Source organism: Trematomus bernacchii, unplaced genomic scaffold (assembly GCF_902827165.1).
Source record: "Trematomus bernacchii unplaced genomic scaffold, fTreBer1.1, whole genome shotgun sequence".
NCBI classification, from domain to species: domain Eukaryota; kingdom Metazoa; phylum Chordata; class Actinopteri; order Perciformes; family Nototheniidae; genus Trematomus; species Trematomus bernacchii.
Genome location: NW_022987876.1, coordinates 2,386,797 through 2,413,493, shown reverse-complemented (window position 1 = coordinate 2,413,493; position 26,697 = coordinate 2,386,797). Strand labels below are relative to the sequence as shown.

At 41.4% G+C, this 26,697-nt stretch overlaps 1 protein-coding gene across 1 annotated transcript in view; it reads right to left on the bottom strand.

Annotated features, from left to right (window-relative positions):
- Positions 1-26,697, bottom strand: part of gtf2ird1 (GTF2I repeat domain containing 1) — a 55,649-nt gene extending 28,952 nt beyond the window's left edge. The window contains 10 exon segments of the mRNA XM_034114055.1: positions 1,962-2,145; positions 3,667-3,750; positions 6,720-6,815; positions 10,346-10,662; positions 13,651-13,834; positions 15,348-15,524; positions 18,693-18,834; positions 20,021-20,153; positions 23,754-23,826; positions 26,424-26,697. Coding sequence (XP_033969946.1) covers positions 1,962-2,145; positions 3,667-3,750; positions 6,720-6,815; positions 10,346-10,662; positions 13,651-13,834; positions 15,348-15,524; positions 18,693-18,834; positions 20,021-20,153; positions 23,754-23,764 — 1,328 coding nt within the window. The 5' untranslated portion in view covers positions 23,765-23,826; positions 26,424-26,697.

Sequence of the window (26,697 nt, the reverse complement as noted above, 5' to 3'; positions counted from 1 at the left end):
CGAGAAAGTATATTGTGCGCACGAGAAAGTATTTAGTGCGCACGAGAAAGTATATTGTGCGCACGAGAAAGTATATTGTGCGCACGAGAAAGTATATTGTGCGCACGAGAAAGTATTTAGTGCGCACGAGAAAGTATATTGTGCGCACGAGAAAGTATATTGTGCGCACGAGAAAGTATATCGTGCGCACGAGAAAGTATTTCGTGCACACGAGAAAGTATTTCGTGCGCACGAGAAAGTATTTAGTGCGCACGAGAAAGTATATTGTGCGCACGAGATACTTTTTTTTCTTCTCCATGAACCTTTAGGGGCTCCGTAATGTCTTGTTTTGTCAATCCAAGACCCGAATATATTCAATTTGATATGATGTAAAACAGGGAGAAGCAGTAAATCTCCATATTTGAGATTCTAAACACGGTATTTATTTTGAAATGTTAGAACGAAAAATCTATTAAACAACTAGTCCATTATCAAAATAGTTGTTGATTATATTTCACTGTTGCAGCTCTAGGGCTTCGTGACACAGTCAGATACGGAGAAATCTGAAAAGTTAGAGAGATAAGGTTAAACAACCTTTTTTCGTGTATTCTTGCCAATAAGAACTCACATACTTTAACAGCTTAGCCTTAAGTATTGTTACCTTAGTGCCACGTTTGCTTTGACTTGTCCTACGGTATGTAAGCATTTAACTGAAAGCACATCTGAGGCTAAAAGGATTTCTTTTGATGGCATGAAGTGTTGGAAAAGTGGAAGTTGCAGCCACTTAAAATGAATATTTATGTCAAATTTAATTAAAATGTCCAATCCTTTTTATCAAGATATTTCACTCTGGACCAAAAATAACCAAAAAATAAATAAAAATTAGATTTTTAATTTTACAAAAGCCAGCAAGTGTTTATTTACTTTCGTATAGTTACATTTTTGGCCTATAACTTGGACTTATTTGATCTTATTACATGTGATCGTGGCATAATTAGTAGCTTGTCTGAGGCTTTAAATGAAAAAATGTGTCTCCAGTTGAAGCTGCCAAGAGTTATAATTACCAATTACTTAAATTCAAACCGAGCACAGTCTGTCAACAGGGAACATGCCAAAAAATAAACATCAGGGCCTACATCTGGAAAGTCTCTCAGCGACAATGTTATGTAATTCTGAATTAATCGCATTTTCAATCTTTTATAATTCTATTAACACTAATGAGCTGCCTGCAGGATTGGTTAAGAGATGTGTTATCTCAAACAAGGCATGGTGGCTCATTTAAATTAGCGAAAAGCAAATGGTTGGGAGAGCAGCCGTTAGCAATATGCTGCAAAGGGAAGTCATTTGGGACTCGAGTGGGAACGGTTTCCCAGTCAGCGGGATGCGGAAACAGACGTTCGTCAGACAGATGGTGAACGCTGCATCGCTCACTGACTGCTTATTTAATTATCTTTTCAAAATAAAAGTATGAGAGGCAAATGCATACTGTAGTTTTGTGGAAGTTCCAAGTTTGTAAATTATGATTGGCACTCGGTGGGTAAAGTAGAATTCATTATACATCAGGCAGGAGGCAAAACATATTGTGAACAATCTTAAAAAGTCTTAGTATTGACTGTCCAAAAAAGTATTAATGAAATTGTTTAGTAGGTTAAGTATATAGTATGTGCCAAAAAATATATTAAAAAATGACATAGCTAGTGAACAATGTCATCTTGTAATGTGAAAAGACATAGCATAGCATGTAGCATCTTTTTTGGTTCATAACATATGTCGAAAACTATTGTGAAAACTATTTTTTATATAGTTGAAAACTCATAGTTTATCAACAAATATAATCAAGTCATAAAGTTGTATGTCCTTGAACATCTAGACTGCGGATTACTTGAGCTGAATACTTTAAATTCATCCCAACGATTAATGTCCATCATGCTATAACAACACACATTATTAAATATGGCTTCTGCTCTCTAAGCGTAGTTTACCGTTTGACGATGAAGCGGATGCCGTGGCGCTCGTCCAGGATGCGTTTGAGTTTGGGGACTCCGTAGGTGCACGGCCTCTTGAAGGGGATCTGGTCGGGGATCCCGATGATCTCCACGGCCCCGGGGTCACATGCTATCTTACGGTAGGGGACAGGCACCATGTGATCTAGACCCAGGGCCTCAGCTGCAGGCGGGAAAACAGGATTATTAGAATATATCATTTAATATAGTTTGTGATGCGACTGTGACAGAATCTGAACCAGAACCAGAATCAGAATCAGACTTATAGAGGTGATTAATATCGCCTTATAAGTTAAGTTATAATTTGGAAAATATCTATCAAATGTAGGTAACTTATTCTTGATACTTGAAAATCCTTTATTAGAAACACAACAGCCAGCTCTCCAGAGGGTTTCATTTATTTAGAGCTCATGCCTTAAAACAGAAACTTCAGAGTGCTTATAATAACAGGAAATAGAAAGGGTATATTTCAAGCTTGTTATGAAAATAAGTTATTGGGTAATTTATTTGAAAAGTGGGCACACATGAATACTGCGATATATATATTGAATTAGTACAATATATGACAAGTTTAATTTGTGTGCCATATTTCATTATACTATTTGAATTAGCTGAGGGCCGTTTCAAAGTGTCCCGCGGGCCACATTTGGCCCCCGGGCCGTAGTTTGGACACCCCTGACTTAAATATTCACTTTAACTGTAGGTTATAGTTGGTCTTTCTAGAGATGCACTGATGCAGGGAATTCACACACGTGCCATATGACAGTAACGTCACTAACGACACATACAAGTCATCAGTGTGGACGTTTTCTCAGCACGAGGTTAGGACACATAAATCGCCCTATGTTAACGCCTGCAAGCTGAAAAAATAAGCCATGGAGAAACAACCTTACATGGAATACTTCAATCCTGAAATTATACATTGTTACCGTGAATGAAGTGAAAAAGAATCAGTACAAATTGAGAACGTTTTGATGAATTGCAGTCATTGGCAATAAGAGGTTTGAAAACACACACATATAGACGCGCTATGTCCCAGTAGGGTTTAACAAGTAGGATTTGAATGAAAAGGGTTTAGGATGCATTGGACTGGAAAAAAGGTTAGGACTTTTAAGATATTGAAATCGGACTGGAATCAAACTGCAAATGGTGTATCTATAGTTTATTCATTCATGCATTTACATAAGGAGAAGCAGATGCATTGCACACCCAATGTAAAGTAAGTATAATTCCAGCTAAATGAGAATTTAAACTTTGAGGGGATGATAATCGATGCTGTGGGATTTGATTAAAACTCCGGAAACAGATCCAATGAGTCGTAACGTGTACAGTCTGCTTGTAGCCACAGTATCCACTGAATGCCTGCTTTCATGCATCTTTTGAATACCTTCAAATAAGTGGCACATATTTCCTTTTAATCAGCTGTGTTACTCCTCTGGTTGAGCTTGTCTTCAGACATTTTTCTGTAGGTTTTTTTCCGTGTACTGCAGCTACAAATGCGTGTCGTGTGCATCCCTGAGGAGAAGGCGATCAAACCACGGCACTGACCCCAATCCATCAGCATCCACAGATAAGCTCAGAACATCACGGAGCTCGAACAATAGCTCGAGGAGGCAGGGATACCTTTGAAAATCACTGCCTATATGTGATAGAAAATATGAATTCAAAGAGAGGCTTGACTCACCGTATCTGCTGTTGAACAAGATCTGAACACACTCTCTTAGCGTGTTGATGTCTTCAGTTTCCCGGATAAAAGAATCCCATTTTTCTGCAGAATAGAAACTCCTGTCAATGCGTTACATACAATGAAAGAGAAACCTGCTTTTTTTTATTAAAGTTTTTTGGAGCTTTAACATTCAAATGAGCTTCATTTCATTTAAGTGCTGAAATTAATCTTCTCCATCTACTCAATGTCAACTTGGGAAATAAGCGCAATCTTCTTATAGGATTACTCTTGACGTCTTAGTAGCTTAGCCGTTAATGGTTCAGGTTTATTATAGTTTAGCCTTTGTTTGGTAAACAATGCTTGGCTACTGTGTGTGAGTCTTAGCAGGGCACAGGAGAGCACGGAGGAACATAAATGCACAACAAACTCCTCAGGGAAAGGAGATTTGAACTTCTAGCGTTATTTAGAATATTCATTAATAACGAAAATATTATAGACAGACTTATTGAGAATTTTAACGGCTGATCCTGAAACCAAAATCCTTAAGGAACCCTTATTTTTGGATAAAGATTCCTAAGATTGTGTTATTTACTTTATTTGTGATAAAGACTTTATGAAAAACAACAACTTAATAAGAAGACTTAAACCCCACTGATGTCTGTAAATATAAATCTGTGCAAAAGTGATAAAATCATTACATTACATGTTACATGTTAGACGCTTTTATCCAAAGCGACTTACATACTCAATACTGTGGGCAATCCCCACAGGAGCAATTTGGGGTGAAGTGTCTCAGGGACACAACGACATGCTGACTGCAGTGGGGTTTGAACCTGTGCTCGCTTGATCCGAACACCAACGCTCTTATCACTGCGCCACACGCCTCCAAAATCATCACCTCTAAAGTTGACTAATTACACTTTTTATATGTTTTAAAAATACAAATTGTTAAATTAGATTACATTACATTGCAGTTAGCTGACGCTTTTATCCAAAGCGACTTACAATAAGTGCATTCGACCAAGAAGATACAAACTTGAAGAAAACAGAATCATAGAAGAACATGAGGTTTCTTATGGCGCATTTCCACTACACGGTCGGCCTCGGCCACGCTCGGTACGGCTTGGCCGCGTTGGGCCTTAACAGGGCCGACTCACTTCATGCTGCGCTTCCATTACAGTTTAGGAACTGGGGTAGTTACTATAGTAACGCAGTGTAGGCGGAGCCGTGACGTCATCTTCAATGAGAACTCCAGAAACACAACATCAGCCGTTAGCTGTTAGCACTCAGAGCTCACAGCTCCTTATATATGTTCAGAAACTCGACAAAAGTTAAACAAGTACAAACCACAGACTGCCTGTGTCATGGTGAATACAGTCGCTGGTTTATTTATGTCTGTAGGCCGTTGTTGTGAGTGTGGACGGTCGGAGCATATACTGCGTTAGCTTAGCCAATCTCCATTCAGAAAACACGCATTTTAAAAGGTTTTTCGCCTGCCGTCTGTCTGCAGACTTGTCAAAGCATTAATTCATGGTTTTTACTAACCGGTATCAGTATGTTGTTACTTCAGCATCATTTTGAAACGTGTATTACAATTAAATCACGGTCAAATATGTCCATCTTGTTGTAGTTGTAGCCCTCTTGCCAGCGCTCCTCTCTCTAGTTTAGCATACTCAGCCCGACTCAGCCCTGTTTGTTGGCCCCGATAGAACCACAATTTTGTCGGGCCAGAAAAGAGGTGAAAAAGTGGCCCCGGGCCGGGCCGGGCCGTAACTAGGCCTAGTGGAAGCGCAACCAAAAACGGGCACGGCACGACACGGCACGCTTAAAGCGAGCTCCGCGCTGTAGTGGAAATGCGCCAATAGAGCCAAAACATTTCAAGTGCTACTCAACAGGCTTTAGATAAGCCAGTCCTTTATTAGTATATAAGTGCTTTGTTAGCAATTGTATCGCTCGAAGTGGAGTCGAAAGAGATGAGTTTTCAGTCTGCGCCGGAAGATGTGTAAGCTTTCTGCTGTCCTGATGTCAATGGGGAGCTCATTCCACCATTTTGGAGCCAGGATAGCAAACCCACGTGTTTCTGCTGATGGGAACTTGGGTCCCCCTCGCAGTGCTGGTGCAGCGAGCCGTTTGGCCGATGCAGAGCGGAGTGCACGTGCTGGGGTGTATGGTTTAATCATGTCCTGGATGTAGGAAGGGCCAGATCCATTCACAGCATGGTACGCAAGCACCAGTGTCTTGAAGTGGATTCTAGCCGTTACTGGAAGCCAGTGAAGGGAGCGGAGGAGCGGCGTGGTGTGGGAACATTTAGGAAGGTTGAAGACCAGACGAGCCGCTGCATTCTGGATGAGCTGCAGAGGACGGATGGCACATGCAGGTAGACCAGCCAGGAGGGAGTTGCAGTAGTCTAGGCGTGAGATGACGAGAGCCTGGGCCAGAAGTTGGGTCGCTTTCTGGGTCAGGAGGGGACGTATCCTCCTGGTGTTGTAAAGAGTGTATCTGCAGCAGCGGGTTGTAGCAGCGATGTTTGCGGTGAAGGACAGGTTGTTATCTAGGTAAGTCCACAGAGCTATATATGCAGTAAAAGGCATTTATTATAATTGAACTACCTTTATGCAATGTCAAATATGACAACCATTCAATTAATTTATTGCACAATAAATCTACACATTTTCCCATTTGATATTTTGAGGCACTATTAAAAAAAAGTGCTTAAAACTGAGAAATGAACTTAATGTAGGTGTGTTTAACTTTGAAGCCAATTAAGAGGTAATTTGAGGCGAATATCAGGAACTTTAGGGTTTGTGCCGTTACAATCTGTGTCAAAGACACATTTAAATATGATTGAAGTGCTGCTCTTTAGTGATGACTTTCAAAGCAAGGACAAAATATTCTGTAATTGAATGTAATAATATAAGTTATAAATCCAAATATACAATTGATGTCTAAGATAAAAAATGTGAAGGTAGTAGATGTTCTCAGTCTGTCTCTAATGACTAATAGATATAAGTCTGTGATGTGCATTTTGAATGAAGCAAAGTAGATCTTACTGGTCGCATGTTGAATCTCACCTGACTTTTCATGCACGATGGAGAAGAGCAGCCTCTTGGAGATGTGGACGCCAGGAGGACTCTGCCCCTGCTCCCCAGGTAGTCTCGTTGTCTCGTCTGAAAATGCAAAACATCCAAACTTTAATCAGTTCAATGCCACACGGGTTTCCTACCGGAGCACTTTCAGCTGTAGACTGAGGCTGCAGCCACACGAGGACGGTAACGGTCGTATCTGCTACAGTTCTCTATCATATAGACCAGGGGTTTTCAAAGTGTGGGAAGGTGAGCCTCCCCTCAGAGAACATAAGAACAGCGGCGCCCCCCCTCCCAATTATTATTGCTATTATTATTATTATTGTTGTTGTTGCTATAATGCAGGGGTATTCAATTGCATTTCAAAGAGGTCCAGTAAGAGAAAATGAAGACTGTTTCTCTCCTCTTGTCTCGTCTCTGTGTGTGTGTTTGAATCTATCGTGCTGACTCACTGAGTGCACCGATATGATTGGCTGAGTAGCATCACCTCCTTAAAACATTAAACAATAACTTTTTAAAACATTTTTATCTTTATGTTTTAAACATGTTGTATAAAACTCCCCCACTACTTGGACTATTCCTTGCACCCCTCTAGAATAAGCCCGAATGGTCTCAACTTATAACAAGATCGCAAGGACACTGGTAGCGATCGGACAATTGAGTGTTGTTCAGTGTGTTGTGGAACATGCGTGTGCGTGCATGAAAATATACCACACACCCAATTACAATAGCATGTTCAATTCACTACCATGGAAGTTAATAAAGTTGTTAAAGTTGGAACAGCCTGTGGACAGCCGTTCTTCCTTGCATGTCAGTCGCCGACACCTTCTTACAGAGGACAGGCAAATCTAGCTGCAGCACGACCCGTATATTTTCGCACGGTGTTCTCAACACATATATATTTTTTTAAATTAACATTTTCAACATCGTGGATAAATCCTTATATGCTCCCGGCAACACACTGAACGTCAACTTTGCCTCCTTATTACACTCACCCCTACTTTAGTGGGAACAATGAGTCTGCGTCTTTGATGCACACAGGAATAAACGCAGATCATCCTCTGGCTGCAGCCTTCACCGGCACTTGCTTTTGATCAAAGTCAATGCGGAAAACCTGCACTCACACAGGTAGGTGGAGGTGAAGGGAATGAGCACTTTTACAGCCTTTTTGGCGAGGTGGGGGAACTCGGTCTCCACAGACAGCCAAAAGTGTGCAAGTGTCACTTTACTCGTCTTTTTCTCGTTGTTCTTTTTCTCAAGCTGCGCCTCCCCTGAAGCTCTCTGGCGCCCCCCAGGGGAGGCGCGCCTCACACTTTGAAAACCGCTGATATAGACGGTTCGGCCACACGAGGCCGACATGGAAACGCAGATAACGATAACGGGTCCCAAGGTGGGTAGATCTGGGGACGCAACGCTCTGGGGGGGCAAACGGCTCTGTGCCTACGCCTATACCAGCTGTGTCAAACTCAATTTCATCGCGGGCCACATCAGCATTATGGTTGCACTCAAAGGGCCGGTTGTAACTTTAAGACTATATAAAAATACATATATCAATATTTAATATATATAAACGTATGTATTATATTACAATATTTCCTTCCTCTGCATTGGATTATTATGGGATAGGGTAATAACTTAATAATTAACTACGTCTGAAAGCAGAAGTCTAGGGCAAATAATTGGAAGTCTCTTCAGTGAGAATGTCACAAAATGATTTTTTTTTTAAAGCCAAATTCTGGAAAAAATTTGAAAATGTAAAAAAATGTGAGATTTTGAAGCAAAAAAGTCGAATTCTGAGAAAAAAGTCAAATTCTGAACAACATTCATATTTGAGATGCATTGTGGGACATGTAGTTTATGGGCAACGTGCTTCTGTAAATCGGCATGTAACCGTATAATAAACGTATTATATTCTTTCAGAGCTCTTGTGGGGCCACATTAAATGAAGTCGCGGGCCGGATTTGGCCCCCGGGCCTTGAGTTTGACACCCCTGGCCTATACGATCATTTCCTGATAACGATGAAGCAATAGCCCCGCCTCCCTCTCCCCACCTCTCCTGCTCAGAGATCAGCTGCTGGGCTGTCAGGGGAGGGGGAGGAAAAGAGAGGGTCCGTTTTGTATTCTTATATTATTATATAGAGTCGTTATCAATTTGTCTTAAAGCTCAATAAATAACAAAGAAGACCTCTGACCGACACTTTTCTAATTTTGGCCGGAAGATTTAAACTTTAACGGACATGTTGACCGGCGAAAAACATTTCTAACGGAAACTCTGCCGCACGGTTATGTTACACAAAATATGTGTAAATATTCATCTGAATGACTTATACAAAGATATTTGTTTGGTACAGATCCTGATGATGTAAAAATTATGAATTCATCAAATACCGTGAATCATATCTCAAGTTGAATATCAGCCAAAATGTGTAATTCTTTCCGAATCATCAAGCACTATCACTCAGTAACCAGATACACTAACTGATCTAAGTAACGTCCAAGACACAAAAGTACCAGGATGGAAAAACGACTATGTGTTGGTCTTGTCTGCAGTTGTTTTCTTTCTTTTATAACACTTTTTAATTATAGGTATGCAGGTCCAGCTGACTACTAGTGGCTGTGAGTTAAATGACTAATTTGCAGATATGAGTATACGAAGGAAATGTGCTATCAAGGCAAATTGCTGCTTTGAATGAAATAATTAGCGGTGTAATAATCGGCCTTCAAAGCACTTAGTCTGAAATACTTTGATTCATATAGAGATGTTACTCTCCGTTATTAGGGTCAGATTGGTGTGTCCCGCCCCGTTGTGTCTTTTCGGCCGTGCCGACACCTTCCGCCGCCAATTCAACATGTTGAATCGGGAGGCTGTCGGTAAAAGAAATCACTCTGATTGGCTGATCAGCTTAGCGAATCAGTGCATGAGAAGCGAAACGTAAGTGAGGGACCCAAACAAACGATTAAGAAGGCAAATGTGAGATTTCATTTAACTCCAGCTCTCGACACAGGTTGGGGAAAGCCCCATGAGCTTCTCGCTGTAGAGTGAACATGGAACGCACACGCTATTTGTTGTTTGTTTATATCACGCAGTCTGTTCTTCTTCTCTCGGTGTACCACGCAGTCTGTCTTCCGGTTGTTGCCTCTTTTGAATGATGAAGACACACTACCGCCGCCTGCTGGTAAGGAGAGTTATTGCCACTCACGCATGCGCAGTTCGTACGTGCTTCTTGGCCGTCGGCTGAAGTCTTTGCGGTGTGTTCCAGTGCGACACATGGCCAAGACGCAGGAGACGTGAGGCGACACAACAGTCAGGGTCCGTCTGGACGTGTTCTTTGGTGTCAGATTGGTGTGTCAGGACCTTGAGACGTATCAGTCTCTGTTTTCTCAATTGGGGTTTTCTATTTTGTTGTGTTTTAAAATGTTTTTACATCCTGTATGAGAGTTTTTCACTCTGTTTTATTGTCTCGTGCTTTTACATTTGTTTTTTTGTCCTATCGGTTTTGTTTTAATATATTTATGCTGCTTTTATATATATTTATTGGTTGTTTTTAAATGTGCTATACAAATAAAGTTGGATTGGATAATGTAACATAACACCCACTCTCCACACATCTCACCGTTGTTTGGACAGTCTTTGACCGACGCCATCTTGTCCGTCCCTGCGGTCCAGTTGTTCAGCCGGTCTGTCCCCAGGTTGAGGAGGGACATGGGTTTGAAGTCCAGCTTCCCATCGGGGTGAGGTTTGGAGGACATGGGCATGCCGTACAGGAAGTTGGACAGCACAGAGTTGCTGGAGGAGGCGGGGCTCGGGGAGGAGACCCCCTGTGAAGAAGACGTCTTCCCCGATCCGTGGCTCCCTGGGGTCAGAGGGGCCGTGCAGTTGTGATTAACGTCAGTGCTGGACTTGGCTTCTCGAGACAAATCTTCTGCTGGCCTGCACACAGACACAAAATCAAGAGGAAAGTAATTTAGAGGGGGACATTCATCACGGCCTGACATCAAGCTTTGTGTTTGCCAAGTGTCTCCTTGCTTATATCGACATGTACAGCTGCAACAACTCTTTCAGAGGAGAGCAAATGTATTTGTTCCATTAAGACATCCTCTTGCTGGCTTAGAGAAGAAGTCACTCAAAGACAAATGGGATTAGTTACTATCTGTAACAAATACCAGATTGTAATGTGAATGGTACCCTGCCCTAGTTTTCTCTATCTCTCATTATGTGCTTTACTGAGAACAACATACCAAACACAAATCATATTTAAATTGTATTACGCCGTTTTAGACACAGGAAAACCCCCCAATTTGTTCTGGGCAAAGACATGTGGCAGTGGCAGCTAATGGAGCAGACACAAGCAGTTTTCCAACTACAGAGAAGCAAAACTAAATGAACAAATAGATAAAACAATAGTCATTTAGATGCAGGATGTTTTCAGATCGTGCCTAATCAGAGGCCTGTACTACGAAGCCGGATTTTCCTAACCTGGATATGTTTGAGTTAGCCGGTTGGCCCAATCCAAAACATACGCGCTCTCGCTAAGCGGTCCTACGACGCTGGTTATCAAGTGGATCGCTCAAGCCAGCCGTGTCCTATCTAGTTAGGTGCGCGTTCACATGAAAGGGGTGGTATTTGGAGCATTCGACCAATCACAAACACGGACAAGCGTAGGCTACTGACAGCGCAGCGTCATACTTCCTGAATGAAAAGTGATCTTTAATATTAGTCAAATATGAAGAAGTTAAACTTTAAACATCCATGACTTAAACACTTTATCCAGGATAAAAGCCACATAGCTGCACCTGCAAGGTGAATACAGCTGGTAACAGAAAAAGTGTTTGAATGCGTACATTAACAGGTTTATGATATCACTGCCCCGTATAAGACACGAGTGGATCTGACTTTAATTACATTTGACTCGAGTGTTTCGTCAACTTAATGTGTTGCTTAAAATAATACTTCTGCATACAGTATGTGACACTGTGAGTGTTGCACGGCCAGATACGGCTCAGCTGACTCAGATAAGGAAATATATGATACATTATGATGTGATGTGATATGAATGATAATGGGACACATCTACGTCTGCACTCACAGTGCCGCGGACTGTACTTAATGTTACTCTGATCCGGTTACTTATGTTGTGGCAGATATTTAAGTAAGCTTTCTTAACGCTAATATTATAATAGTCAGATTGCTCTGAAGATGGGAGGGGATATTCTATTCATTTTCACGTTCACACAGTCAGTTGATTTTTGCCGGCCGTCTCTCCTGCAACGGCAGTTTTTCTGTATTTCCTCTATCCTGTAATATGAATTGATCGCTTTAAACTCCGCACACGGAGCTCTGATTGGTCAGCAGGCGGTGCTTTCACTGAGTTGATCTCTTAGCCTGCAACCTAACCTGCTCCGGACCAGGTTAGCCGCTCAGCATAAGTTACCATGGAGATCTAGCCCGCTAAAAAGAGAACCAGCGTCGTAGGACCGGAAAGCCCGAGTTTTCCCTGAAGTCAACCGGCTAAGCGAAAATCCGGCTTCGTAGTATACCCCCCTGATGACCCTGACCCGTCTATTTCATCCCAACCCTCTCCTGTCCTCACAATAACATCATCAGAGCATCGTGGCTGTCAACAGGCTCAAAGTCTAAACACTGCATGACATTCCCTGCTGTCACCTGTTTATTATGCTGTGTTGATACGCTGACCTCCAAAATAAATGTTGACTTAACCTGAAGCCCTACGACAAATACCACCAGCCACAGTCCACAAACACATCTGCACTGGAGCTGCACCATGACTGAGGGATTGACCATTTATAAACCAAAATGTGCCTTTTTATTGAAAGATAAAGGAACAAGGATGTTTTTGTTGGTCTGTAGAATACGGTTTATTTCTAGAATATCTCTGCAGCAATACTTCAATCAGATATTTTCCCGTATTTTGCCTTTACCAAATACTGTGCTTATTGCAATTTGGATATTGCACTAGTCCATGCTTCAATTTGGATAACATTTAGATTGATTGTAACATTTGAAAAACAGTTTGTTTAATTGAAACATCATCCGATTTTGTTGCAAGATAACTCTGCATTGTCACCCCCGCATCAACGTAACTCTTACTAAAGACAGAACAGTCTGACCTAACAGTTGTTCACACACACACACACACACACACACACACACACACACACACACACACACACACACACACACACACACACACACACACACACACACACACACACACACACACACACACACACACACACACACACACACACACACACACACTCTAGATGTGTGTGTCCCCTTATGTGCCCAATCCCCCCATGTGAATCACACCTGGTACACACACACACACACACACACACACACACACACACACACACACACACACACACACACACACACACACACACACACACACACACACACACACACACACACACACACACACACACACACACACACACACACACACACACACACACACACACACACACACACACACACACACACACACACACACACACACACACACACACACACTCTAGATGTGTGTGTGTCCCCTTATGTGCCCAATCCCCCCATGTGAATCACACCTGGCACACACACACACACACACACACACACACACACACACACACACACACACACACACACACACACACACACACACACACACACACACACACACACACACACACACACACACACACACACACACACACAATAACAATAACCAGCTATTAAGAAGCCAGGAATGTTCTTTCATTCACACATGCATATATCTCGGCCAAACTTCCTATGTTCCCGTTCTGGAGCGATGTAATGTGAAACAGCTGCTTTCATAATCTGATAGAAGCACTGCTGCCTGAACAGAAAGAACAACACACAGCCCCCCCCACACAGCCCCCCCCCCCTCCTCACTTCTTCACTGTGAACTGGATGCGGTGGCTCTGCTCCAGGATCTTCATCAGGGTCTTGGTGTCGTACTCAGAGGGCTTCTTCAGCGAGGCCCCCTCAGGCAGACCGTGGGCCACCACACAGCCGGGGTCCTTCAGGATCCGCTCATAAGGCACAGGGACCAGGCTGCTCTTCCCCACAGCTTCACCTGCGGAGACCACCAGGAGGATGTTAAGCAAGGGGGGGATTGTGGACATTTTGCACAATGTTTTTAGGCTTTGTAGTGACAGTAAGTATGTTTTGGCTCACATGGCAGCTGTTTCTATAAATATATGAATCATCCAAGTGAAACATGTGGCATTCTTTATTATAAGTATGTCATTAGCACCCCATATATTAAAGTAAATAATGTTTAAGGTGTATCTGTTTGAGGTTGAAACACATTTCACACGTAACTACAATCACCGTCATAATTTGTACTGTACCTTGTTAAGTGTTAAAAGTGTACGTTTGGTAAAGTGGTATTGGCATCATACTCATGAACATGTAATAGTTAATTTCAATTTAAAATGTGTACCTTTTTATAGTGAATTTATTTGGGAAACACATATAAAGCATTACTAGTCTTAAGGCCTGTTTCGGTTTAAACTGATGGCCGTTAAAGTGAATTTTAAATCATGCATGGCATTCAGCATCATCACATGTTCGCCATGTTCTTCCATCACTACTGAGTCTCATGTGAGTTCTGATTATATTACTAAAATTAACATATTTCATATTTGTATGATATTTCAGTGGGTAAGCTTAGAGCGAAGTACACCATTTAAAACTCGTTGACACCCTATGCTAGTTTTTGCTAGTTAGATTCTACCCCAAACATTCAGGACATTTGCAACCTACTGTGTTATATCTTGTACAACATTACATGGTGCAGACTAGAACATAAAATCCTATTATGATTGGGTAAGATAAATATTACATTTTCGCTTGTCGAGAAAGATGTAAGTCATGCATTAAGTTAAAGGTCCCATGTCATGGCCATTTCTACTGATCATAATTCCATTGTTGAGGTCTACTAAAATAGATTTATATTGTTCAATGTTCCAAACTCACATTGGTTTCTCAAACAGCATCTCTGTATAGTATGTGCATTCACTCTCTGTCCTAAACGGCTTGTTGGAGCTCCTGCCCCCCCCCTCCCTGTGAGTCCAGTGGCCGTCTGCGAGACAGCGAGACACAGCGAAACCCAGCCCGAAACACACACACACCCGCAGCCTGGCTGGGAGTGTGTGTGTGTGCCCAGGCTGAGTTCCGCGGTGTCTCGCCGACCCCACACCAGTGAGCCCGCTCACAGTGTCCCGCTCCTCGCAGCAGCGAGCCTCGCAACGTCCCGCCGAGTGTGTGTGTGTGTGTGAGGAAGTCCGCGGACCAATCTGCGGAGCTGTTACGTTACGTTATGTCACTATACCCAAATACGTCACTGTACCCAGGAAGAAAAAGAGAAATGTCCAACGAGGCGTTCTGGGGCAGCATAGACAGGTCTTCTCTGTGTTAGAGTTTTACTCGCTACAGGGTGTACTTTGAGGGTTTGTGACTCTGCAGACCGTTCACATGCAGAAAAAGCTACATAACACACAAGGGGACGGGTAATAACCAGAAAAGCATGACATGGGACCTTTAAGAGTGTTATGGCACATAAAGGCCTGCTGAGTCACACTTACTGTAGAGAACGGTGAAGACTTCCTCCACCATCTTCCTCAGAACAAAGATGTTGGACTGAGCTTCTGACGGAGCTCTGGGTTTCCCGTGATCTCCGTCCTTACTCAGTTTGCTCAGATCTACTTCCTGCTCTTTGGTATGGGCGTTAGCTGAGGGGACATTCTGCAGACAGGGCCCCCCTGAAGACAAAAGGACAAAAGCCACATAATAAGTGAACAAGAACATCCAATATGATTGTTAGTTCAGATGACCTGCAGTATTAGTTTAACAAATAGTTAATGCAACTTAAAGGGGACCTATCATGCAAAATGCACTTTTGTACGTCTTTTCTACATGAATATGTGTCCCCGGTGTTCCAGGGAACTCACCAAGTGTCAGAAAACACAACCCTCTCTATTTTCCTCCATACCCAAATCTCTAAAAAAGGGGCTGCAACGGATCTGATACAAACTGATCCAGATTTGAACACTGTCCTGACGTCAGGACGGTGGCGCTACGGCTATTGGGCCAACTCCACCAATCAGGAGGAGACAGCCACGGCCATTGCCGTTCGAAAGCGCTGGAGACGCTGTAGTACATATGCCAGGCCTGTAGGTGGTGCTGTTCTCACAGAATCAGCCCTTGCTAAAGCAGGGGTAAAATAGTGCAAATTGAGCAAAATGAGGCATGGCTAAAATGCATGATCTGTTTGGTATTTTTTTTTTTTTTAAGTATAAATATGCCTTATATAGGTATGGTCCTATACTATGTTATTCAAATATAGCATGATAGGTCCACTTTAACTTTTTGCCTCTAACTGAGTCATCGCTTTGACTTTAAAAGTTCCATGTTATCCAAAAAAAGCACAATAGGGTCTCTTTAAGTATCTTCAACAATTGGTGAAGGCATTCTGTTCAAATACTCATCATGTGTTTTAGTTAAGGGCCAATAACTTACACAACTTAAATAGATTAAATATGTATACTTATATTTCTACACTCTATTTATTTCCTTACCGCGTCACCCTTAATTAAAAACATATATATTTTATTCATGGTGCTGTTCGATGACATGCCTACCTTTGTGTAAAACAAGCAGGAGAAAAACGTTTTTTAGACAGCAGTGAAAATGTTCTTTTGAAAGTCTAAAAGCCAACGAATATAAATTGAAGCAGAATCTTTGATCAGATAAAAACATCTTGGTAATCTTGGAGATTACTTAATCTTTTATTTGTCTATAAATGTTGATGTTTGGACTCAAAATAGTTTGGAGTTATTGTAAATCTTTGAGTCAAACAATCTGAAAAACATAACCACCACGGGAATCTAATTCAATTCATAATATTAGTCTCATCTTTATCTGTGGTCATGGCGCATCATCAGACCATTCAGCCCTAAATATCAGTTGTATTTCTTTACTGAGCAAGAGGAAGTGGAGCTATTGTTCCCTGTAACTTGCATTAAAACTCATTCCCCTTGAATAACCAGCCTCATGAAATCAACCTGCCCTCAAATGAGTGTTAATAGGTGGGGCTTAGGCTGTTTTCTTAAACACAGCTCGGCTTACAAACTTGCATACTCGTTTGTTTGAAGGAAATTAAGGCTTACAGTTTGTGTAAGATGTATACTGGAAGTGAGTGTTTGTGTGAACGAGAGGCCACTTGATTTTAAACCTCCTAATTACAACAATGCACTTAGGCCCCGGCCCCACGAGGACGATACGGGTTGTATCCGCATAGTTTCTCTTGCGTATAGCCCTTTCATTTACACGAGGCCGTAAAACAAAACGATAGGAACGGACCCCGCAAACGATAACGGGTCCCAAGGTGGATAGATCTGCAAACGGAGCGCTCTGGGGGGTCAAATGGCTCCGTGTAATCGCCTCTATACGATCATTTTCTGATAACGATGAAATAGCCCCGCCTCCCTCTCCCCACGTCTCCTGCTCAGATTTAAACTTTAACGGACATGTTGACCGGCGAAAAAAAATGTAAACGGAAACTCTGCCGCATGGTCCCCTCGTCCCTTGGAAGAGGCGGAGAGGTGGGTGTTCTTCATCTGCTGGTGGACTGGTTAGTCCACCAGCAGATGAAGAACACCGGTGGACTCCACACGCCGTCCACCGCGGAGAATAAACAGAAGGGCAACCATGGCAACAATGCTCCGGGGGCGGGGTCTTCTTCGCTGCTTTTGGTGTATTTTGTGGCGGCAGCAGCGCCACTTACAGGCCTGGCATATGTACTACAGCGTTTCCAGCGTTTCCAGCAGTCTCGTGTGAACGGACACGTTAAATGAATCGAATGCATGTGAACGGAAGACTTTTTTTAAACGCATACGCGGCGTAAACGCAAACGTCCTCGTGGGGCCGGGGCCTTAATCTCCTCCTAAATAAGCCTCTGACAAACGTACTGTTTAAGGCGCTGTTTACACGGGAACGAAACGGGTTGTATCCGCTACTTTTCTCTTTCGTATAGCCCGTTCGTTCACACGAGGCCGTAACGGAACCGCGGAAACGGACCCCTAAAACGATAATGGGTCCCAAGGTGGATAGATCTGCAAACGGAACGCTCTGGGGGGCCAAACGTCTCCGTGTGTACGTCCTATACGATCATTTCCTGATAACGATGAAGCCATAGCCCCGCCTCTGCTGCTCACTGCTGTAGCATGGTCAGTAGCTACTGTCAGTAGCTACTGACCATGCTACAGATGTTAGTGCAACATCTACAGGTCCTCTACCACAACCATCAGCAACAAGTGGACATGGAGAACTACATGAACTACATGTTGCTAAATACACCGCGGAGAATAAACAGAAGGGCAACCATGCTCGGGGGTCTTCTTCGCTGCTTTTGGTGTATTTTGTGGCGGAAGTACAGCGCCACTTACAGGCCCGGCATATGTAGTACAGCGTCTCCAGCGCTTTCGAGCGGCCTCGTGTGAAGGGACACGTTTATTGAGCCGTATCCGTGTGGACGGAATACTTTTTTTCCTAAACAAGCCTCTGACAAATTTACTGTTTAAAAAGTAACGTAAAAAAGTTGATTTTAATCTTAATAAGCATTTCATATGACTGTGAGCAGTTGTTACATAAACGTATCTCATCCAATGTGACAATATGTTTTGTTGATATCTTTTTTTATGTGATAAAATGTGTGAAACTGCAACTACTTAGTTTTCTGTGGAAATAACCTGACATCTGCAAGCTGCTAAAATTATTGAAGCATTCGGCTGAATCTGCAATTCTGCAACGACATAACTTCCAAATCCTACAGGGACAATCAGTGCCATTTTATGAAACTGGCTAACAGCTGTAGGTACGGTATAACGACATTAATCAATACTCCATTCAACATTCACCATTAAACTCACGGCAGAACTTGTAGAAGTCTGTTTGGATCTCCCTCCTGGAGTTGAGGAACACTCGGCCCTTTTCCGTGCCGACTGCAATCACGCTGTCTTCGTGTACGGTGACACACGCCACCTCAGCGTTGAGTTTAGACATCGCCATGCACTGCAACACAAGGAGGCATCGGTTACTCTCAAGGCATTACCATAAACTCTGAGCTCCACTCAAGAGTCTATTAAGAAAACTGAAGAGCTGCATTGTGTTTTCTCTTGGGATGGAACAAGGTATTCTAGGGATGGCTTGACACCACTTTTCCAGTCCGATAATGACACCTTGAGTATTTGCAGATATTAATACCAATCAAAAGTTTGTTTTTCTCTATGTAACACTTTATACGTTTTTTAAAGATGCATTTTGTTTAACCTAGCTGTCAATAACACATTATGCTCTATCTGTGAAACAAATATACTACCCCACTAAAGGAGGAAATAGGACTCAGTAATTCAATCCTGCTGCTTCTTTAAAAAAAAAAAGGACCATTTCAACATTCACAATACAATTTAAAGGGAAACTCTGTTCAAAAATTCAATCTGATAACCACGAATAACAAAGGAAGTATAGTTCCTGTCAGTTAGAGATAACTGAGCCCTCAATATGACATTGTAAAAATTAAGAAGCAATGTAGACCATTACTAAAATAACTATAATTTAATATATAAAAATTATAGCGATATCAAGGTGAATTGCCATTATTGAGATAACTGTGAATATCCCTGTTTGAGTGACATGACTGAGCGATGTTGTGCACATTATCAATGCATATTCATATAAACAAGAAGCATTCTTGATGTTTCTCATTGTAATGAGGCCACACCTCAGGCCATTAAGATTATAATGTATTATTCATATTCATTTTCTCTCTGTGCTTTTATTTCAGTAATTGGTATTTAAGATGAGATATGCATAGATATCTTGCTACATGATGAAGGTGAGATTATTGTCCCCCATGGAGAGATGTATGTTATATGTGCAGTAACTATTCTTCACACATTTGAGGGTGTATGTTGTATGTATGCATGTTATGTCTGAATGTTTACAAAAATGACAATAAAAAGAGTATTACAAAAAAAAAACAAGAAGCATTCAGCATCATGTTTCAGGGTGGATTTTCACAAGCTCTCCAAATAGAAAAGACATAGTGTCCATGGATGATGCTCTCCCTCTGTGATGTTCCCTTCCTGTCTCTGGTGTAGTTTGCTGTGGTACTTTGATATTTGGATATGTGATACATTTAGCAGGCTGTGTTGGTATGCTTTTTAAGTCATTGTGTGAGGCGTCTCGTGGGACGTACCACTGAGTCGAGGGCGGACACCAGGCTGGTGAGGATCTCCTGTCGGGCGGACACCAGCGGGGCCGTGGAGTCGCCCCCCCGAGAGTTGGTCCTGATGCCATCACAGGCCAGCTTCCTCATCTGAGCCATGCCTCTGCGGAGAGGACATTAACACAGTTTAGACAGGCAGCCACAACGTGACATGGAAGAACAAAAACGGACGTGAGCGTGCATCCATAAACACACGCAGAGGTGACCTGCATTCAAAGTACTTTCTGCTGACTCCATTGTGTTTGACTTTAAGCAAATATTAGCATGTATTCAAGGCATCGATCCAAGACTAGGAGATGAATAAAGGAAGCAAGGGATCAAGCTTTTATTATCTCAGGGATCATTTTTTAATCTACTAACAGGCAGATTCTACAGCCAAGCTAACAGCTCTGTTCTGCATTACTTAGGAGCTCCTAATGACGTTGTTAACGTGGTGATGTTTTGCATGTAATGTTTGCATAAGGGTATCAACTAGTAAGAACTAAACCAACTGACATTTGTATAGTTATATGGACAGAAAAGTAATTTAGTAAGAGACCAATCGGTGAGGTTTTCTGTCTCGGGATTAAAATCTCATGAAGTCTAGCAACAGAGTGAATATTTCACGAGCTAACATCAACTCAAATTTGCAATAGACCAAGCTTACTAATATGTATAATGGTAAATATGTTTGTTAGCTGTGTAATAAATACACAAGACAGCATAGGAAGTGTAAACCGTTTTAAACCATCGGTGTTACTAGTAATGCATGACCTTTAGTTATAGGTTTATATATTGTTTTTTTAGGTCTAAACTATAGTTTTAGACACTTATGGCGTGATGATGGCGCTCCAAAAAGTATGAAGAGATAACCAAAGTTCTATTTGGGGGGGATAATGCAATTACTGAACATCATTTGAGAATCCATCCAATAGCCGTCGTGACAGGTCGTTAAAAACAACAAATGTGAATGTCATGATGGCGCCAGAGGGTAAATCAGGAGTTCAACAACATCTTTGGGATTCACCCTTCTTTGCTATAAAACTTTATGTCAATGCCTCCAGTAGTAGTTAAGATATTTTACTAGACAAGTAAAGACTTTTGAGCTGCTGGTGCAACGGAAAGTCAATAGTTGTTCAGGTATTCTCGACCAAAGCAATGAACTGGCCAACATCCCTACAGCCACACTTCTAGCATTGCTAATCCATCTGTATTCAGCAACCTATGGTTTCATGCTCTTATGTGTGTCATTTGGGGTTTGTTAGAGCACTCAAATGATGTCATATGAGCCCCTACATCCTGTTTTTCCCTCGCTGACAGATGGCGCCAGAAAAAGAGATATTGACTTTAGATTATCTAGATAAGTCCTTAAGTTTCCATGACCACTTAAGGCAAGGTTTAGCTAACATCATACATTTAAACTGCCTGTCAAAGAACATAATGACATATAACTACAAATAACAAGACACTCTATGTATATTAAGAAGCAAACAGATATGAAATACTGCTCGGCTAAAGCCAGGCACTATGTTCTCATGGCAACTGAAACCCGTCTCCTTGGAAACTAATCTCGGGGCATTTGAACAATGCGGCTCTGGCCTTTAATCTCTCCAGACACTGAGAACCATTATACTCGCCTCTGGCAGCCCCACACCACTGACTCAATAGAGAGAGGACAGAGAGGCAGAGAGAGATAGACGGAGGGGAGGGTGGGTGTGGTGGGTTCAGCTGCACCAGTCTCAACATGCCAAGTCTATTGGCCATCTAAATGTGCGTCCCCTGGGGCCACAGCAAACATTAGCCCCCCTCCCTCCTAAATGATTGCGGCCTCGAAATAGATGGCCTCTTTCCCTCACATATTTAAAAGGCAAAGGAAGTAGCGAGGCGGAGGAGGAGGAGGAGGAAGGTGGGGATAAGCATCAGCTCAGAATAATGCCAAGTCGAGGAGGCACAATGTCACGGCCCTACTCTCTGTGAATATTAAACTATTCAGTATGCAAAAACTACTCGAAACACAACACTAAAGAAAAACGAATTTTCGTCTAAGCAAATCCTGCAGTTGTTGAGAGTGACATGCCAACTAATAGTCTAATGGATTGTCTGGTGTCTACTACCTGCTGACGTGAAACTTGTTTGCTAGGAAGATGATTAGAAAGACAGATGAACTAGAAGCTGCTTCGTCTTTTCAACATTCCTACTGATGTCTTTTTACGATGTGTGCATCTTGCAGGGTTTCTCCTGCATCTTAAGATCCTGGGCACTCTGCCGGAGTGCCATTTGGAGCTAACCTCTAAAAGTGAATTTAAATTGTCTCAGGAACTGGATTAAACCAGAGGACCTAAAAAGGGGTCTGTAATGCGATGAAGCTGTTTGCTGACAGAGGGCTACTTTGGCTCCAAAAATATCAATATCTACTGGAGTCAGTGAAGGTGACCAAATGAAGGTTTATGTTCACTTAGGAAACGCTATAACAGCTTTATGTCGGGATTTCTGGGTCTTTGGAGTTCTGAAACAGGGGGAAAGTAAAAAAAAGTCTATATTTACACCAGCAACTAACCAAGGTTTTTGTTTTATGCTATTGTTTTTGGGAAGAATTTAAACTTTACATATTAATACTCTACTACGATTAAGAAGTTAACCTCTTACTATGCTTCTTTTGTCAAATTACTACACATGAAGTCTGCTTTCATAGTAAATGGGGCATTTGTCACATGGTCAAATCTGTGTTTTTGATGGCCAAACATTTGTGTCTCGCTTTTACTTCAGACACGATGTGCTTGTAATATACATGTTAGTGCATACCCTCGAAAACATGATATCGTGGTAAAAGACAAGGTCACCATAGCCCATACAGTACATGGCTTCACAGGACGTTCGAGCATTTCAAGATGTTTATTGGCATTCAAATTCTCTGCACACTAATGGCGCATTTCCACTACAGCACGGAGCGCAGTTTAAGCGTGCCGTGCCGTGCCGTGCCCGGCCCTTTTTTGGTTGCGTTTCCACTAGGCGCAATTCCGGCTAGCGGGTACTTTTTCACAGTTTTCTGAGTATGCTAAACTAGTGAGAGAATCGCTGGCAACTACAACAAAATGAACATATTTGACCGTGATTTAATTGTAATACACGTTTCAAAATGATGCCGAAGTAACAACATACTGATACCGGTTAGTAAAAACCATGAATTAATGCTTTGACAAGTCTGCAGACTTTTAAAATGCGTGTTTTCTGAATGGAGATCGGCTAAGCTAACGCAGTATATGCTCCGACCGTCCACACTCACAACAACGGCCTATACAGACATAAATAAACCAGCGACTGTATTCGCCATGACACAGGCAGTCTGTGGTTTGTACTTGTTTAACTTTTGTCTAGTTTCTGAACAGATATGAGGAGCTGTGAGCTCTGAGTGCTAACAGCTAACGGCTGATGTTGGTTTTGTGTTTCGCATTGAAGATGACGTCACGGCTCCGCCTACGCTGCGTTACTATAGTTACTGCCCCAGTTCCTAAACTGTAATGGAAACGCATCATAAAGTGAGCCAGTCCTAACAAGGCATAACGAGGCCTAGCCATACCGTACTAAGCCGAGCGAGGCCCTGCAGTGGAAAAGCGCCATAACATTTAGTCTGGTTAACTAGCCCTTTACTTAGGTTAAAGTTGGTAGGTAGCTGCGTTAAGCTTTAAAAATGACTTTTTCTCATGATTTAATGAGTGATACCTACTTTGTTTGCATGCAGGTGACACAATACACATTGCTGCCAAAGGTTTCAAACTTTTCTTCGGATCAACAGGTGGCTGTAAGGTGCAAAGAGACAGCATTGCTAATGTTTCAACAGCTTTGACAGTTGGTGAGTAGCACTGAGTGTAAACTGAAAATGTGTTTGTTGACAAGATAACTTCACAGGCTCTCATTTAATCTCTAGTACATTTATCATTTGGATTCAGCCATGACAAGCAATATGAAGTAGGCTGTAGGTTGTTTATCATGCTGTTGGTACACGTGTACGTTTGTTTACATTCCACACAATGTCATCAATGTTTTACATAATTATGTCTTGAAAGAAGTAGAAGTATGACTGTAGTTTTTACATATCTACAACTGCCAGGAAGTCAGGGTGTGGTTTCTCAGCTACTGTCTAATTAATCAATACAACATACAACAACATAATCTCTGTTTACACTGTGTGCCTGAGGCTGTTTACCATGTTCATAAATCATTACTGATGATATAATGTTTAACTGCTGGAAGTCAAAGCAGGATACAATGTCAAAAAAAAGATTTACATATGAGGGAATAAAAGGGTCTAACCCTCCCAGACAGGATTAGATATAATACAATTAACATACTGTATGCCAATATTGTATATGACATGATCAATTAATAGGACTAATCATGCAAAACAGTGAGTTATCCTTTTATACACTAATATTGTATGATTCAAAGGCTATAATAAGAGTAATTGTGTCATAACATGCAACAATTAGATGGGATTATCACACATAATTATATTCTGATCCTGGTCATTTACAGGCAATATTTAACTTGGGATCTTTGGACATAATTATATATGGAGAACATATATCTGGTCAAAGGACATACTGTACATCTTGTGTATTTTTGCAAACAGAGTAACTTTACACTTGCATATTTTGAATATAGTTGGCACGACATTGCATTCATACAAGATATTTTAAGGCACATACAGGGCCAGGATTTGTGGGGAGAGCTTCTCATGCTGGTCAATTCTGGCACGATATCTACTATTAAGTTCACATCACATGAGAGGGGAGAGGCATTACTTTGACAAGCTGGACCCAGGAGATAAAGCATGAAACCACAGGATATGAGACCTGGGTGCAATAAATAAAGTCAGGGTCTGTTCTTCCACAGGAAATGAGCGTGTGTGCAAATGTCTCTTGTGAATTAAATCCGCCTGACAGATGCAGCTGTCAAAGTTTAAGGCTAGTCACCATTTTTATAACTTCTTATAAAACAGCTGAGAGAATGAACAACAAGAAATTAACAGTTTAAATAAAGTCTCGATTCAGATTTAGACACCAAACACCTTTGAGATTGCTCTAAATTCATGTCTGTTTTAGATCCAGTGTCTTTTAGTTTAGGAAACACTACTAACATATTCACTTTTAGTAGAAACTGTAATAAACAGAGGTGGGAAAAGTACTCAGATGTTGTACTTAAGGAAAAGTAGAACCACCAGAGTGCAGGAATACTCTGTTACAAGTATTGTAATATTGCAGATTGCAAGATTGTCAGATTGTCCCATTTAAGAATTATAAGCAGTAAATGTTTTGTTTATAATTATTGATGCATTCAAGTATCTTATAAAAATAATTAAAGGTGGAGCTAATTCATTTGGGTAGCTTGTGAATTGTCCTCCAGGTGTAACTAAAGATTATATGTCACAACATTAATCCAAATCTGCACAGTAGCCTAACTATATATATTAAATAAACACATGTGGATAGATTACTTCTCACTTGCAGCATTCTCTTGCACTATTTTATTTCTTATCTGTTTCTTTTTGCACAATTTGTAATGTTTATGTCTTATATATATATCTATGTAGCATTGTTGAAGGATGTCCATAACTACACTGTAGATACTGTGTTTATGACAATAAAACCTATGGATCTTTGAAATGCAATGGAGTAAAAGTACACTTTTTACCTCTGAATTGTAGTGGGGTAGAAGTACAAAGTAACAACAAATACTCAAGTACAGTAAAAGTACAGTACTTCAGTAAATGTACTTAGTTACTACTCACCACTGGTAATAAATAATAACGTAATGAGTAACCCATTGTTTACTGCAGTTTAATAGGGTGTAACACGGCTGTAATTAACTCAGCAAGGCTTATAGTTAAAGCTTTCTATATTAAAATAGCTTTTCTGAACTTCACATGTGTTGTTTTTCTTTACACTTGCTACGTTAGCTAGCTGGCTTTGTTGTAGTAGCTCGGTAACCTTATCAGTGATAGCAATATATGGGGTATAATTTAGCAAGCAGTGTCCTAATCATAAACACAGGCTAGCACAAGGTTACATGGAGACGTACCTCTGAGGTTAACTTAACTCCTAAATAACTATAACCCTTTCTTCGCTACTCACCGTAACGTTATGTCAAACTAATCAACGCTGGCTAATTAGCTAAAGGTATCATAATAACCGTTGGGTTAGCTAACTAGCTAGCTTACTATCGTTAGCTCTGTGGCTACCTAGCGTTAGCACTTTCCTTTCATCTCCTCCTCCCCAGTCCAGAAATTAGGTTATAATCTGTAATTTCTGAATGCACAGTAATACAAAACTACGCGTATAATGAAAGCAAGCCATGTAACTCGTCATGAATATTAAAAGGGATAGCGAAATCTCACCTTAATTAGCGATTAAATAGCCTTGTTGCTGCTGTCAATCCCGGAATAGGTTTATTCCCCCGTTTTAATCCATCAGAAACACTCGCAATTCTCATCCACAATGTCCTCTAAAACGTCGTAATCCGGAACATCACACTGTGGACTTCAATGACACGTTTTACAGTCTACTATATATGTATTTAATCTAAATTTATGTCTGTTTTTCCCTTTAACAGAGCAGGGTGTCCCTTTCCCCTTTCTTTGTTCTGTAATCTAGTAAAATTGAAACTCATTC